The sequence below is a fragment of the Martes martes genome (assembly GCF_963455335.1).
Source record: "Martes martes genome assembly, chromosome: 13".
Taxonomy (NCBI): domain Eukaryota; kingdom Metazoa; phylum Chordata; class Mammalia; order Carnivora; family Mustelidae; genus Martes; species Martes martes.
In genome coordinates, this window is record NC_137901.1 from 28,415,284 (window position 1) to 28,432,315 (window position 17,032).

Here is a 17,032-nt window from a genome sequence, read left to right on the forward strand (position 1 = left end):
TTTCCTTAATGACTTGTTCCACTCTGTTTTCATCTTTAGCATATATCCCTCTCAAGATGAGAGTTTCTGTATGTTTACTAGGAGTTGTGTAAAGTCCCTTAAGCTATGTAAAACGTTTCTTTAGAACAACAAAATGCTGGGTGCCTGGCTCAGTTGGTTAAGCAATTGTCTATGGCTCAGGTCATGAACCCGGAGTCCTGGGATCGAGTCCCACGTGGGCTCCCTGCTCAGCAGGGAGTCTGCTTCTCCCTCTGACCTCTCCTGTGTTCTCTCGCTCTCTCTCAAATAAATAAATAAAATCTTTAAAAAATGTTAAGAGTTTCGTGATTTAGTGAAGGAGAACATTCTTGTTCCTCCTTTGTGTGTCCTTTGTGAATTTCAGGGGTATCCATGCTCCATCTGGGGAATTTATTGCCCGGGCTCTGAACACAGAATCAGCTTCACTCCCTGGGCTTGGCTGATCCTGGCTCCAAAGAGCTCCTCCTATATAAAAAACTAATTTTAGCCGACACTAAATTGCTAGCGCTTTATTCTGGGCTCCCCCATTTAATCCACTGGCAAGAGTATTTTAAGGATAACTCAGAAGCTGAGTCATATTATTGACCTTGTCAAAGACATAGAAAATCTGGTGGAAAAAGGGAGTTGATGAGCACAATCAGGAAGCCAGGGGCCCAGCACTTTTTCTGTGCTAGACAGGCTCAGGGACTTTGGACAAAGACTTTCACCCTCTGGGTTTTGATTTCCTTGCCTGTCAAGGGGGAGCACAACATCTATCTGCAAACCTCAGTGGATTCAGAAGATCAAATAAAAGTAAGGAAATGCACTTTGAAGAGCAGAGCACCCTGTTCAGATGTAAGGATGACGGGCATGCAGCCTCGGGGAAAGCTTTTCATCTCTCTGTGTCCTCAGATCCTCCATCAACGAGGGGAGTCCCGAGGGGAGCCCCATCTCTGCATGGACTCACTGCCCACCTTCCCAGTCTCCCCAGCCCTTCACGGAAGGAAGAGTGTAAAAACCATGGCAGCGGCTGCCTGAGGGACACGCTCGCTCTACCTGACGGAGGCCCTCCTAATGCCTCTGACTTGTTCTGAATCCTTACGGAATGGGGCAAACACCAACACCGACTTGCTTTTACAATGTGCAGCTCACTATTCTGAAAGTTACTTTATGGATCCTTTCTTCCTGTAGAATGGGTTTTTATTTCTAGTGATTAAATGTATGGACTTTCACTAGTCTAACTGCCTTGCAGATGTGTATCTAACCATCTCTTGTCTCTTGAGAGCTTTGCAAGGTCTTTGAGGATAGTCATGTTTCCTGGGACTTCATTATTTTGCCCGGCACCTAGCATCAAGCTCAATGTCCTTCATGCCTAGCACCCTTGCACGTCAGTGTGACCCCCCTGCCTCCACGACGCAGTCCCACATCCCCTGATGGCAGCTGTGCCTCTTAAAAACCCTTCTCCACCCAACTGCTACCTTCAGTTTAGGCAGGAGCCTTTCGTGTACTGCCTGAGGCCACACTCATCACCACGCTCCCACTCTCCAAGGTCTAGCTCCAGGATTTTGCCTTTTGAACACGATGATCTTTCCTGACCCTGGATCCCTATAGCCCCCATTGCTGGCCACTGCGCTAGCATGGATGAAATTGGGTCTGCATGTACTCCCTGGTTGTTTCAGGTTTGCCTAATTAGCCTCTTTTCAGTATAGTATAAGGAACTGAGGGAAGGAGGAGCCCTTCCTTGCTTTTTTCTTCTCTTCTGGTCTCTCTGACCATCCCTGGCTCTGTAATATTTATTAAGTAACTGAAGAGCTCACATCATTTTTGAGCATATAGGCTTTTTATGAAGCATCATATATATTTTATTCTACAAAGTAGTGAAGACCTCTGGAAGAGCAACAGTTGGGCTTTACTCTGTACTACTTTGCACATAGTAAATGGTCAATAAAAGATCATTTATCAGAACCTGGGGTTAGCAGGACTGTTCTTCCACACATTCTCGGGAGCACAGCCAACAAGCACCCCCCCACCCCCCAGTACCACAGGGAGGAGTTTTCAAATAGATATTACCATGATCAGAAATTAAGTGCCTGTGTGTCTGTGGGGCAGAGAAGGGGGAGCTGGCCTAGACCCTCTTACCTCTTTTCAAGTACTACAGTCTTTATCTTTGCTATGCATGGACTTCACAGGAAGGCAGAACAACACAGTATAAAAGGTTCAGGCATTAATTTCAGGCTCCCACAAGTGGGGGACATTAGACTTACGACCTACTAAGATTGGCTGTGCCACCTCCCACCGAAGGCTGACCTAAGACATAAAGAGTCCTTGGAGGCTGGAGCATGGCTAGAACCACAGCAAAGTTTCACTTTCTGCACCTGGCGCCCCATTTTCTCATCACCCGTTGTTAACTCCTTCTCACCTGGATTTGGCACACAGCCCACCAAGCCTTAACCATACGGGGCACTAAATAAGTAATACTTAGTTTTTCTGTTGCTTTGGGGTCACGGATCTGTTCATACATATTCTCATCGCCCATAAACTCTGCAGCTTCTGGTCCTGGTGGCCACCCCCATTCTTCTTAATTCACTCTTCCCCGACTCCCTGGTTTTCTTCTGACACTTCCAACATTTCTTCTCTGTATCTTTCCCAATCTCCTCTTATTCTACTTCTCTCTTTAAGGTGGGCCACAGGGTCCCTCCCCTCCACCCTCTTTTCTTTATTCCCTGTAATTGTCTCTCTTGCTCTGTATAGAACTGTCAACTGTTGCCTTCACAATTCATTTCCTTGTACACCAACCAGACTCCTTCCTGATTTCTGTAATTCTGTTCAAAGGCTACAGTTATCTGGGGCTAACATATTGGAATCATCTTTGACTTTAGCTAGAGAGGGAAAGAGATGAATCAAGAATGACTCATTATTATTTTTTGCTTGAGTACCTGAGTAATGATGTCTTTAGGCACTTATAATGTGGGTGCTAGGCTGGGGAAGGAAAGGCAGGGTGGTGGGTACAACCCAAACAAGAATGGCTAATTAGAATACTGTATGAAGAGTGCAAAGTTCACCCAACCCAGACTGGGGCGGGGGGAGTGGGGTCAGGAAAGAAAGACAAAGTATAATTTGGTCATTTCATGATTTTGCCTATTTTAAGATTTTTTTTTTTTTTTGACAGATAGAGATCACAAGTAGGCAAAGAGGCAGGCAGAGAGAGAGGGGGAAGCAGGCTCCCTGCTGAGCAGAGAGCCCGATGCAGGGCTCGATCCCAGACCCTGGGATCATGACCTGAGCCGAAGGCAGAGGCTTCAACCCACTGAGCCACCCAGACGCCCCATGATTTTAAAAATGATTTTAAAATGATTTTTAAAAATGAATTTAAAAAATAATTAAAAAAATGATTTTAAAAATGACTTCCCACTGCCTTGATGAAGCAGAAGTCCCATACCATAAGCACAAGCCTCGTGGTATGGGGCAAAACCCCTCTAACTCATGAGGACAACATTGTCTTCTGACCTTCTCTGTCATGATCCCCAGCTGCAGATCCTAACCTCGGTAAGTCCAGAATAAGCCCTATTTCTCAAATAGTTCTTGGGTACTTCTACCTAAATACCTTTGTTTACATGGTTTCCTTTCTGTGCTGTGCCTCCCCCCACGCCCCTGCCATCTCCAATCTCCAAAAGCCTCCTCCATCCTTCAAGATCCATCTCGAATGGCAGCTACTTCAAAGAAGCATCTGGTGTATAAACAATGAAGTTTGGAACACTGAAAAAAATAAAAAAAAAAAAAGAAGCATCTCTGATTCCACCTCTCTACTCCCAAGGAAAACATGAAGATGGCTCACACACACACACACCCCCCTCCCCCCTTGCCCCGGGCAGTCCCAGCACTTCTTCTAAGGCTCTCAGATGGCCCTTACCATCTGCCTTGTAGCATTAGTTCCATCTGGTTTCCTCCTCTGCATTAATAGGAGAGACTTCTGGATTATAATCTCCTTGAGGGCAAAAGCATCCAGTTACTAATCCTTGAATTTCTCCCCCAGGACTGCATCAAGCTGTGTGTGTGTGTGTGTGTGTGTGTGTGTGTGTGAGACCAAAGAAATCCATTTTACATCTTCCCTTGTCTTTATCACCGCCTGCCCTTGGCTTCAGCCAATCTGCACTGAGCAGCAAAATATTGGCACGAGACTGTGCTATAATCCTAGCAAGTATTCAGTCCCATCCCTTGTTAACTTGTAGAGTGAAAGAGATGGGTTGCTGGGGGGTCCTTCCAAAGGTACCATCCTCACCTCTGCCCACTGGCCTGCCAGTCTTTGGAAAGCATGCTTTATTGATTTCTCTAGCCTTCTTGAGAAAGGCTCCATGCTGTATCAAAGCCAAGTCTGTCGAAACTGTAAGTTCTCTGCACCCACACCTGAATCTGCATAATTCCCCACAGCCACAAAGGTATAAATAAAAACTTCCAACAGGACAGCGGAACGTTTGCCAACTGTGGGAAGATAAATGGCCTGGGGATTTCTTGCTCCAAAGGCAGAATGGCTTGATTTCTGATTTTAATGTGGAAAAAGAGATGCTGGGAGTCTAAGATTTTTTTTCTTTCATTTAATTTGATTAATTCCCGGTTTCCAAGAGAAAACCTTAGGAGGAACCTTGGGAGGCCCGATAAAATAAGTATGTGCAATTGTTAAGACAGGAAAGGAAAAAAAAATGACTTCCATCAGAGCCCACAAAGATTGTTTCCAGTCCCAAACATGGGTCCCCAGAGACAGCCTGGAAACCAAATTATTGTCCAATAGATGCTTACCTTTTACAACAGCTCACAGCAAAAGAAAACATATAGCTTAACATCTCTCCTACAACTCACCTTTCTAGTTTTTTTTTTTTTTCTTCTTTTATTCTTTCTCTCTCTCTCTCTCTTTCTGCCTTCTCTTCTCCCTGCTGTTAGCTTTCAGGTCTGAGCTCTTTCACCAATTAGATATGTATCATTGCATGAGTCACTCGACCTTCTTAAGGCTCAGTGTGCTCATCAGCAAAATGAGATGTTTCTGCTACATTGTTACGATTCTTTTACTTTGGAGTCTAAATACAAAGGCAAGCCTGCTCTGTCTGTTCCTACACAGGGGGTCGCCTGCGTGCTCTACCCTTTTTGCTAAGGTGATGACTGTGGCTGCCGCATACATAAGGAGTGAGCTAATCAGTCGGTGGGGGCCAGGTAGGGAGAGTGCCATCTTTTCTGAAAGGTGACATCAATGGCTGGATGAAGTGGCTGGAGCCAAAGACGAATGGGGTGAGTCACAGAATTTAATACATGGACCAGAGGGATCTGTTGTGAAATCTCATTGCACAGCTAATTAATCGACCAACTTGGCCAATAACTTGAGCGCTTTCTTCCTACGTGTCTAATCTGTGGGTGCACGTGCATGTGTGCATGTGTTTGCGTTCAAACACGGCCTTGTATAAACTTGAGACTTTGAGAATCTGAGACTGTCAGGTCTGGTCAGAGCTTTTCCTACCAGAGTCTCACCTGGGAAAACAGAGGGTGAGAAAGATGAAGAGGTCTTTCAGCTGGTTAGTGTGGGAGACAAGACCAGGCCAGGTGCTCATCATCCTGTTAAACCACACGGCAGCCATTAGCTAATTTATCTCTCATTTCCTCCCAGAATGACCCAGAATTCAACTTGGATTAAGATTAAACAGACTACACTTCATCAGCTTTTTATTTTTCACTATTTTTTTTCCTGGCCTTAACTTTCTCCTCCCTTGAGTCTTCTTCCTTCTCTTCCATTTGTAGAAAATGTTCTCCGCACATTTTCTTTTGTATAGTTGGGTTTTTTTTTTTTAAAGGTTTTATTTATTTCCTTTTGTATAGTTTTCATGTCATCTCATCTATGTGGTTAATTCCCTCATCTGGATGCTTGCTTGAAGGACGGTTTTGTCTTATTTTTGGCTTGGACATCCATTTCCTGCCTATGAGTGACAACAGAGACTGCCTCCTCCCCAAATGCCCCACGGTGCCGGTAAGAGGAGCTGGCAAAGGGCAAGACAGAAGCCACAAGGAGGGGTAGAGAGTCATCCAGGCTCAAGGGACTCCAGCCACCTGCATGCATGGCAGGATTCTGATATCGGACAGGTGAGCTAAGGATTCATTCTCAGCATCCATTCATCATGAGGAAAGTAATTGATATCTGGGGACTCAGGATGGCTACCTTGACTCACAACAGCATTGGACTAAGAGGTAACATAGGTAAATTGACTCTTTACAGTGTTTCTCCAACATCTGATGAGAGCCTGGACAGCAATGGTTAAGATGTCTAAATATGAGGTCAAAGTATGCAAAAATTATTCTGTGGTCTGAACAGGAAGAACATCACTCACACTAGAGATCCCTTCCACCAGCTAAGAAGTTGGCTTTGAGAGCATGTGGCATCCTTCTGACTATGTGTTGTCAAACTTGGACAGGTTTGCTCTTTGGGGACTCTGCAGCCTGTCAGGCTATGAGTGAGAGAGAGGCACACATGAGCGCCCATCAGGCTTCTTCCAACTTTGGGAGTCTGTGGATGGCACCTTCCCACTAGTTATCCATTATTTGGTGCCAGGCAAGCATTTTTACAAATGGAGATTTAGCAGACGGTATCCATTTAGAAAATAGGTCAGAAGAGCCACTGCCTTCTGAAACAAACAAACAAAGCAAAAGGAGTAAAACGCAGAAAAATGGTAAAGAGCCTTTGTGACTTCTAAGCTCTAGGTGTGTTGTAAGGGGCCTAACAAGACAGTGCATCCATCTGCAGGGCAGGGGGCTTGGAGAATGGATGCTTTTCCAAGCAGGAAAGACGAAATGGAGCGTGCCGCTAAATGAGGGCTCTAATTTCTGTCTCCATAACGGTAATGACTTCCATCAGCTCTGATCTCAGGGAATGCTCAAAGTCCTCCTCTGACTTAGCTCCTAAATCTGGTCCTCAATGGGCTAAAGGGTGACATCTCTATATAAGTTGTATCTATTTCGGAGACGACTAGCTCCCATGAAAAGGGACACTGGGATGCTAAGGGAGTGAATCCAGAGTGGCGAAGGAAAGAGACGGAGGGAGAGAAAATGATGTTTTTTTTTCTAAGCAGGACCCTCAGTATCATTCACGGAAGAGACATCTTGACTGCGGTAAAGTCTCTGGAAGGTCTCTCAGACCGTCAGCCTCACACCTTTGAGTGGGATTTGGTGCTCTTTGGAGTGTATCAGAAATAGAGGGAACATTTAGAATAGAGGCGAGGAGAGGCCAAAGCTTGGAAGGGAGGTGAACAATCGAGAATCTGATCTGCTCCACTAAGATATCCAACAAGATGTGCAGGGACAACAGACACAAGTCATATAGACATAGAAGCCACCAACGACTATGAGTCACTAAGAGTTGAAGAGAAAATTAACTCCTGTAACACAGAGGTAGGCACAAAGCAGTGGTGAAAATAACTTGGAGAAGCGCAGGGCAGTAAGAACACAGATGGAAGCCTGTCCATGTCGACGGTTCCAGGGGGATGGCTAGAAAAAGTTGGGCCCTAAGGGGTCTTTTTACACTGGTTCGGAATTGAATAAAGGGATGTCGTCTTTCCTTAATTACTCTCTCTGCAATCATCACATCATCACTGTGCAGCTGCCTTAGGGAGAGGCTTGTAATTGGAGAATGGTTGGGTATCTGAGAGGAAGGGCTATGGTGGGATGTACGAGCAGCGACCTGTGTGTTCTAGACTTGGCGCAGCTACTGGGTGGCACGCGGTCAACTGCAGTGCAGTGGCCAAAGCCCCGGGCTTGTTACCATCCGAAGCCATGGCTTTCTAAACCTGAGCAGGTCACTTGAGCCTCCGTGTCCCGGTGTGTAAAACAGGAATGAAAATACCTCTCTCTTCGAAGATTGTAGGGTAAGTGTTATGAAGAAAGGTATGTAAAACAGTTTTAAGAACTGAAACATACTATACAGAGAGGTCTGGCCCAATCCTGTCTGTTACAGGTGGTGGACAGTTCCACAAAGAAACAGAACGCCATGCTAAGGGCCCATATAACAGCGTTGGGCCTCGTACCCAATTCTTAGGTTGAATCCACCTTTCTTTTATGACACTGTCATGATGCCTATTTCCTTCCTCCTGATATGGCCAGATGAAGAACTGTTAAGAAGATGGGAGAAGAAGGGGAATTTTGAAAAAAGGAAGAGCCACCATAGGAGCACCAACCCCGAGAGAGCTGTATGGCTAGAGGGCGGGCACCTTCCGAGACAGCGCACAGGGCTCAGAGAGGGATCTCTAGCTGGGAACTCTCGTGAAGTCAACCAGCACCCAGAAATCCAGCCCAACAACAGAGAAAATCTTGGTAAGACTGCTGAGAAACCTAACAAGAAACAACGGAGAGAGGTTTCAACTTCTGAGATCTTGCTTCTCAGGTCTGGTAAGTTAGGATCCTTGCTTCTAAGTTCTTAGCAATAACATGCCACCATTCCTTTTCTTGCTAAATAGTGCCAACAAAGTACAAAAAGTAAGAAGACCCACTGTGCATGGCTGGTTTTGGACCCAAGCTTCAAGGTCACTATACTGGACGAGAAAGCAACAGCTTTTCTCACCTAAAAGTTTAATCTGGTCACTCCTGTCCAGGGGGGCTTAACTTGGGCTTTGCATAGAAAACAAGTCCCTTCAACAAAGTCTGATGTCGAGAAACAGGGAAACCTGGGTGAGAACACCCTCTCTGGGCAAACCTGAAGTGTGGGACATTTATCGCCTTCCGCAGGAAACATCACTGCTAATTGGTCTCTTCGTTAGCCAAGGAGAACATCAACCACTATAGCAACTCACAAGCTAGCGGCAGTTTGGGGCAATCCTTAAGTGCTTTCTAACTCATAATCATATTTCTTCTGAAGTCTGCTGGCCTAGAAAAATGACTCTAATTCCTCATGAATACACTGCCCTCGCCCTCACTAATGATGGACTCCCCTGGAAGAAAGATGGCGAGCAAGGGGTACACATCACCAAGAGAGGAGACGGGGGAACCAGCGATGATTCGTCTTTTAAAACCAGGCTGTGGCCAGAATGCTTTGTATTATCCGGGGGTAGGGGGGAGCATGAGAAATCCTTTTAACTTCTGCAGCTCCTAGGAAAGGAGCTTCTACTCTTTTCCTCATGAACAAATGTTCTGTTCTCTAAGATTCTTATCACTTATGCGACGTGTGGACAGGGACCAAGGGATACTTAGGCAGAAGTGTCAGGCTTCGGTGGCAACGAAGGTCTGTGTGGGTGGGAAAGTTAGCAGGAAATCCTGCCAGCAACTGACAAGGAATGAGCTCTTTCTAGTAGCAACCAGTACTTCAAATTTAGAGATTAGTGGGCAAAATCCCATTCCCAGCAGACATGCCAAGAGACACAGCAGTAAGGTTCCCATGGGGGACAGGAGGCATGTAGCACCCTTTGGCCAGGCTCCCTCCCCTTCCTGCAGGGAAATCATGAGCCAGGGCTTCACTCTGGGGGTCTGTCCAAGGCAGCTTAGCAAATGCCCACAGACAAAGACAGGACAATAGAGCCTGGGGCGATGGCTCCCTCATTAGCCACCCTGGAGGCCTCACTGGTCAGTAGGTTCCAGTGGCTCTGCTGGAGACTTCTCCCCTGGGATGTGAGACTTCTGGAGGTGGCATGCCAGAAGGATGAGATAGTACTCCTACCCAGCTCTGACGTTCTTGGGATCTTGTTGGCATTTTTGAATGAGTTTCAGAGGTTTTACCCAACTAGCAAACTGCACCATCAGATCAGACGAGGACCTAAGACCAGCATCTTTAATAAAAAGCATAAATGTAGCGGGTGTGGTTGGCGTCTAGGTAGCTACTGGGGGTGTCTCTCGGCCCACGGTTCCCAGACAATGACTCTGAGAGAGGAAAGACTGCAAATGCCGAATAAAACATGTATCAAATGTGCCAGAACGCCCATTTTCACTTGGTTCCTACCCCTCTGCAAACCGGTGAATGCCATGAGCCCGCGATGGCGGCCTCCGGAGGAGCAAAGGCCAGCGATTAAGTGATAAGACAGCCCAAGCCTGTGGAGCAACGTGGGCTTACCTGGAGACAGGGAAGACTCGTAGGAGCTTCTCTCCTTGCGATTCATCTTGAAGGCCTGGATGTCCTTTTCCCTGTATGTCCCAAAGCCCTCGTAGCTCCTCCTTTTACTCCCGCTCATGTCACTGTCCCACTTGTCATTCGAAGGGTTCATGTCACTGAACACATCCAGGCTCTCGGGTCTGGTGCCGCCGCCGTCGCCACCGCCGCCGGAGTACCTTTTTGGGCACGAGTCCGCAGGCTCGCCGCCCAAGTCGCCTTTGTCCTTGGCCTGGGTCCAATGCTGGGCATCGGAAAGTGACAGCGTAGACAGGGTGTCCACCTCAAAGTTGTTCTTGGAAGCTTTGTGGCCGGCTTCACTGTGCTGGTGCTTCTGCTTCTCTTTAGGCTTATTCTTCTCGCCCACCAACGGGAGCTCCTTGTCCGCACCGCCCAGCCGCTCGCTCAGGATGTGGCTGGAGAAGCCCGTGGCTTTGCCCGCGAAGAGACCGCTCAGGTTGTCATGGGTCCCCAGGATCCGGTCTTCCTTGTGCTTATGCTTGTGTTTGTGTTTTCTCTTGTGGAGCCGCCCGCTGGCCAGCCCGGCGCCGCCCGCCTTGGGAGGGTTCAGGGCCGGCTGCCTGTCCCCGAGGCCCATGCCGACGGGCCCCTGCAGGTGGACTCCGTGCTTTGCTTTATGCTTCGCTGTCCCAGACATCTTCACGTGGGAGCTCGTGTGGAACTGAGGAGGCGGCACCGTCGGCCTCATGAACGGGGAAGCGGCTCCGAGCGTGTGCGAGAGGTACAAGGGAGCTGGGTACTGACTGTAATAACCCAGGTTCATCATAGGCATTGATGTGTAAGGCATTCCATAGGGTGCATAGTAACTTCCACTGGGAATAGGGTAGCTGAACCCTTGTAAAAAAGGCACCTTTGTCATGGTGTCATTGGTTTTTGCGGGCCTACCACGCTTCTTCTTGGACTTCAGGTCTGAGGTCCTGCGAAGATAGAGCAAGGGGTCATACTGGATATATGGCACCGGGTAGTAGTGATCAAAATTAATCCGGAAAATGCTGGGGTACGGATTCTCGTGGTAGAAGGTGTAAGTCCGGTGGGAGATCCTGAACACCTGGAACTTGGTGACGAGCTCCTCCAGGTCCGCCAGAAACTGCAGGTCGTCACGGTTCTGCAGGCTTTTCCGTTTCCTCTTGTGCTTTGGCTTCTTGAGGCTCTCGTGGGCCAGAAAGTTGTCCACCATGAGATGCTTCTGCCGGTGGCCGTGCCGGGTCTTCGTGCTGGTGTCGGACGGAATGGTCTCCGGGTTGTCCAGGGAGCAGAAATCAAAGGAGTACCTCCGTCGCGATTCCGAACTCTTCTCCGCTTGGTCAGACGTGCTGTTGTTGTCCGTCCCGATGCCACTGTCGCTCGGGATCGTCTCCTCGCTGTGCGACTCGCTCACAGGGGACAGGGTGATTTCCTTGAGTGACCCGATCTCGCAAAGGTGGGAAGGCGAGTTGGCCATCAGCCTGGGCGGGGACAGCTTCCAGGCTCCACTGTGGATTCCCTTCTGGGTTTTGGTTGGAAGAGCACTGATGGGCTGGAGATTTGGCATAGTTTTCAACTCTGAAAAATTAGTTTCAGTGCTGGCGGGGCTCAGGTTGCCATTGGACCCACCCAACTGCGTCGAAAGTGGGTGCATAGCTGCTGGTGAAGACGCCACAAGTGACTGAAAGTTGGAAGGCACGGCTGGAACGTCCGGCTGGCTAGAAACAGGCCTAGGGTGCTTGATGGCTGTTTTGGGTTCCTCGGATGGGGGTGGCAGCTCTGCTCTTGGCTTCCGGCCCCGCTTCTTGCCGATGTAGATGGTTCCCCTCTTGCTGACGTTGATCTGTTTGCCCAATTTGCTCTCAATGGCCGCTGCCCCCGGGCTGGTCTCCGGGGGAGCTTTGGCCTTCAGAGCAATGTTGCTGGAGCAGGATAAGATCTGGTTCAAGATATTTTTCCTCTTGAGTGTCTTCATCTTGTTGATGGTTTTGATGGTCTTCTTATCCAGTACCCCAAGCTTTCCAACTTTTTTGTGAAATTTCATCTCGCTCATGGGCTTGTCCTCTCCTGGCACCAGCTGGGCCAACTTAGCTAAGCTGCGTCGTCTCTTTCTCTTCTTCGTGCCGGGGAACTCCCGGCTGATGGGACTGACCGGACTGGTGGAAGTCCCCTCGTGAATCGTCTCCACCGTGAGCAAAGGCTGCTTCTTCGGCCGCCCCCGCTTCTTTTTGACGGGCGTGATCACAGTAAGACTGTCTGTGTTGGTGTACAGAGGGCTGGACGGGGTGATGGGGTAGGCGGACGGCGGTTCCACCATCAGTTTATCGGACGTGGCCATGACTGCCTCCCGGAGCATACTGGTGGGCTTTGGTTTGCTGCACGTCCACCTCCGTTTCGCAGCAAATTTGGGATGCTGGATTTCTGGCAGCTTTCTGGAGGGAGAGTGGTCCGTGCACGTTGGAGGCGTCATGATCATGGGGGGCTTTCGCTGCTTGGTCACGCTTCCAGGCATGACTTTCTCGGCACTGCCGCCCGCTTCGAGGCCAGCTGAGGGGGACTCGTTCTCGATCATTTTACTCAATTTAGGGACCCGGGGATCTTTCTTATTTCCCTCGGTGCTGGCAAGTATCCTGTTAACCACTTCACTGCTCATGGTGATTCCGGAAGCCAGGGCTTTCTCTGGCTTGATCTTTTCCACCACCGCTTTGATGGACTGTCTCTTTTTCCTCTTATGGCTGGTTGGATCTAGACAGGGTGCCTTGATAGGGATAGTAATCCGGACATGGCTTGAGTCATTTTCAGGATTACTGACAGAACTCGAGTTCTGCCTGGCTGGTGATGCCTCTTGGGCATTGTCTGCAGGGTAGCCTTCCCTTTTCCCTTCTGTATTGTCAAATGCCTTCTGGGCATTCTTGACCCAGTCCAGGTCTGGGTTGGATATGGTTTGACTTATCACATCTTTTTTACTGGACTTTTTCTTGCTGCCTATAGCAGGTGGTTCTGGGGGCTCCTTTGTGACTCCTCCATCCTGATCTACCAAGGGCTGCAGCCCGCTGCACTCGCCAGAGCTGCTGGGCGGGGCTGGCGAGCCGTGGCTGCCTGGGGATGGGACCACACCTCCCAAGAGCAGATCTTTGCTGCTGGTGGACAGCTGGCTCCACGAGCTCCCTGCACTGCCTTTCTTACCCTGCGCCTTCGCAAAGGAAGCCACGGGCTCAAGAGCGGGCATCTTGCTGGTGCTTGCAGTTTCTCTGCCAGACTCTGGACTGATGAAGCAATTCTGAGTGGCGGGTCCACTGTCAGAGTTGGTGGACCAGTCCATGTGGTTCTGGCTGCTGCTTTTTTGCTGGTGCTTTGGTTTTAAGGTGTCACTGGTGACGTCCTGTGGGAGGCCTGGGTCATAGTGGAGACTTGAGTGTTTCTGCGGCCGCTCGTAAGCCTAAGGGCGGGGGAGGGGGAAGGAGAGAGAGAGACAAAGATGAGCATGTCAGAGCCATTTAAAATTCAACGTCAAGAGGCTTACTTATTTGAAAGTTGGAAACAGCTATCTATAATTCCAGAATGCTTTTGGTTGTTTTCTCATTTGCAGAAGTAAAAACAGGAGGCACTCATTCGGAACATTAATAAGGATGCTTTAGTCGCTGTCTTCACTCCCCCTTCGCCCCCCAACAGGAACTTTTACCAATCCTGGTCGAATGCAAATCTTGGAGTAAGAGCTGTTTAGACAGAGAACAGGCCCCGCATGTCACTTAGGCCAGTGCCGGACCCGATGCACGCAAGAGCTGAAACTTGTATAATGCAGAGTTCTGTCCATGGTGGCAGAGCCCAGGAGAGACTGAACTTCCCTACTCCCTGGTCCCTTTGCCTAACTCAAGCTGCCTCTGATTTCTGTCTCTGCTTCCCATTCAACTCAAGTCCTTCCCTTGCTTCCTCCTACGGAAGTTCATTTCTGTTTGCACTTTACCCTGGAGTTGATCATCTGTGTGCTCCAACAAGCAGCTCCCCGAGAGCCACTGCAACAAGGGAAAACAGCACGAGCTGAAGGATTGAGTGGGGGAGGTCTGAAGAATGTGTGGGGTCAAGGAGGGTAGTCAAGGGCATGGAGAAGAGGAAATGAAACAGGAAAGAAACATAAAAGACCTTCAATCCTTCTGACTCTAGGAATGGTGCAGTGTTTGGAGGTAGCCCTCTGAGGCATCCTGATGCCCAGGTTGGGCACTGACACCAATCTTGAGGAAACTCTTGGGCAGTCTCAAAAGGAACCTTGAGTCTCCTGGATGAACGTGCCCAAAAAAAAAAAAAAAAAAAAAAAAAAAAAAAAAAAAAAAAAAAAAGCACAGTCATTCAAGATCACGCCTTCGAACTTTGTCAGCTGTGCTTTCCCTATGTGAATTCTAAGGGAAAGTCTCCAGACTCTGGCACCTTCTTTAGGACTGACTGTTCAGTTGGGAAAAGCAGAACCTGTACTAGACGCCCAACATAAACCAGTGTCTACAAAATCACAAAGGCGGTGGACGGTGAACACATCATTTTGAGACATTAAAACTTATTTTAAGAAGATTTATATCTTCATTTTAGAGAGAGAGAGAGAGACAGAGCGAGCATGAGTGGGGGGAGCAGAGGGACATGGAGAGAGAAACTCAAGCTGACTTTGTCTTGAGTGTGGACCAGATGCAGGGCTCAAATCCCACAACCCTGAGTAATTAACTGAGCCACCCAGATGCCCCGAGACATTAACATTTTTTAATGTAAATATGCTAACATTATTTCAGATAGATTTTAAGCCATGCTACCAGTACAAAGAAACATTCCTCAAAGTTTACTATAAGTCCTGTTTTATGCCCGTAAGTAGTAAACATACAGATGCATTATCCAAAGATTTGTTAAAGAAGGGAAAATACTAGTAAACTGAAGACAGCTTTGGATAATATCTCCACTGAGAAGTAAACGATGCTTGGCTTAGTGGATTTGGGAAGTTTTCACCTGTACCATGTGTCTGTCTTTATCTACATATCTATCCATGTATCTATCATCTATACCAATCTACTTGCTAGTGATGCTCTAGCATTTATACTTCATTAGAAAGTATTTTTCATAGTCCCTGTTAAGAATCAAAACATAGATTCTAGAAAGAATGATGGGTAAAATTCAACACAGTAAAGTAAGTAGGGTTTCCTTCACACTAGTGTTTGGAAACCCTAGTTTTATTTTCTGCCTCCCTGATTTTGAGAAATATTGTTTATACTTCTAGTATTGGACTCTGTTTGTTAAGTATCTTGAGAGAATCTCCCCCAAGCTAAGCCCAGGAGAAAATTTAGACAAAAAAATGTATTTCCTTTTTCCCTCCTCTTGCAATGGTTGGTGGACACCACCATCACCACCATCTAGAGAACTAATTCTGCCACGTGATTTGTCTGCTAGGAATTACTGCTGGGTACATAGGCTGCTGTCCCCTTTTCAGAAAAGAAAAAAAAAAAAAACAAAAAAAACCCACCAACCCCAAAAAACAAAAAACAAACCCAGAAATCTTATTCATGGCATAAAATATTGAATGCCACTTATCTTTTATGAATTAGGACTGTGCCGATTCATCATTTGTGCTTTAGATTTTAGTTGGCACTAGGCATACACTCACAGGATGACAAGTCTACAAAAGGCTTGGAAACAAAATATCCTACTCTTTAGGGCAACAGTATAATTGGTTAACTCATACTAGAATATTTTTGAGAGTTAGTGGTGGCACTTACTGAACATTGCCATGGGACAAAAAAATCTGACTTACTCTTTTGGACCCCAGCAAAGAAGGATGTGTAGCCACCCTGTCTCCTCTCCTCCCTCCCCTCTCTCTCCCTTCCCCCCTTCTCTAGATCTAGATCTTTTCTAAGTCCACACAAGGGCTTCCTAGTGAACCTAGAATTCTTGGTCCCTGATTATCACCGGTTTTTCTTTTTTTCCTATTGCTCCATCTTCTTCTTGGTGCCTAGCAGAATCCTTAATTAACACTTTATATTCAATTCCCAGCTCAATCGTAGGGAAGGCCCTGCCTTACCGACATACTCCTAATAGAAGTTTTCATGAAACCCTATAGGTCATCTTTGTGGGACTTTTATCTTAGTTTTAATTTTATATTTGATTTGTTCATTAGTTGAATTAATACCGGTTTCCCTTTCTGGCCTGTATACACCATCACAGAAGTACCTAGCACAGCACCTGGCAAATAACAGGCACTCAACAAACGTTTACTGAATGAATTAAGGAACACACATTTTGCGATGAGTATTTCACTTTGTCAACCGTGAGATTAATGACCTGTATATTACAACATACTGTCTGCAAACAGAGTTACCTCCTCTAGCCTGTTTTCTTATGTCATTCCTTCTGCATGCACCATTGTCTCTCCCAAAGATAACTATCTCAATCCTCCTAATGTCATATGCCATTTATTTGTGCATTCTTCTGCCTCCCTCTCCTAGACTGTAAGAACTTTGAGGTCAGAGACTCCTTTATCTTCTTATCCCCTGTGCCCACAACAAAGCAAACCATGCAGAAAGTTCCCAATAAATGTTTGTTGAGTGAATAAACAAAATCATGTTTGAGATGCCTATTACCATGACAAAATATGTGGCTGCCCACAGAGGAGAAAAAACTGCCAATCATTTGTTTGATAATGGTTCATAAGGAAATTGGAGCACTCAAATGCATTAGGTAGCGAACAAAAAAATCCCTCCCCTGTACCGAAGGACTAAAGGCACTTGCAAGGTAACTCCTCTTCCGGGCAGTTTTTACTGTTAGTTCTCCCTCATCTCCTGTTAATTATTTCACTTCCCCATTAACTCTGCCTTTGGGGAAGGCCATGTGACCGTCAGGGGGTGGATTTCCCTGAGATAGTTGAAAGGTGGGGCCTGCTCACTTATACCCAGGGCAGGCCGGCTGCAAGTAATGCAGTTA

General features: G+C 47.2%; 1 protein-coding gene across 1 annotated transcript in view; it reads right to left on the reverse strand.

Moving 5' to 3' along the window:
* SETBP1 (SET binding protein 1) overlaps positions 1 to 17,032 on the reverse strand; it is a 339,735-nt gene that overhangs the window by 90,375 nt on the left and 232,328 nt on the right. The window contains exon 3 of the mRNA XM_080821519.1: positions 10,064 to 13,523. Within this exon, the coding sequence (XP_080677645.1) occupies positions 10,064 to 13,523 (3,460 nt within the window). The remainder of the gene's footprint in view (positions 1 to 10,063; positions 13,524 to 17,032) is intronic.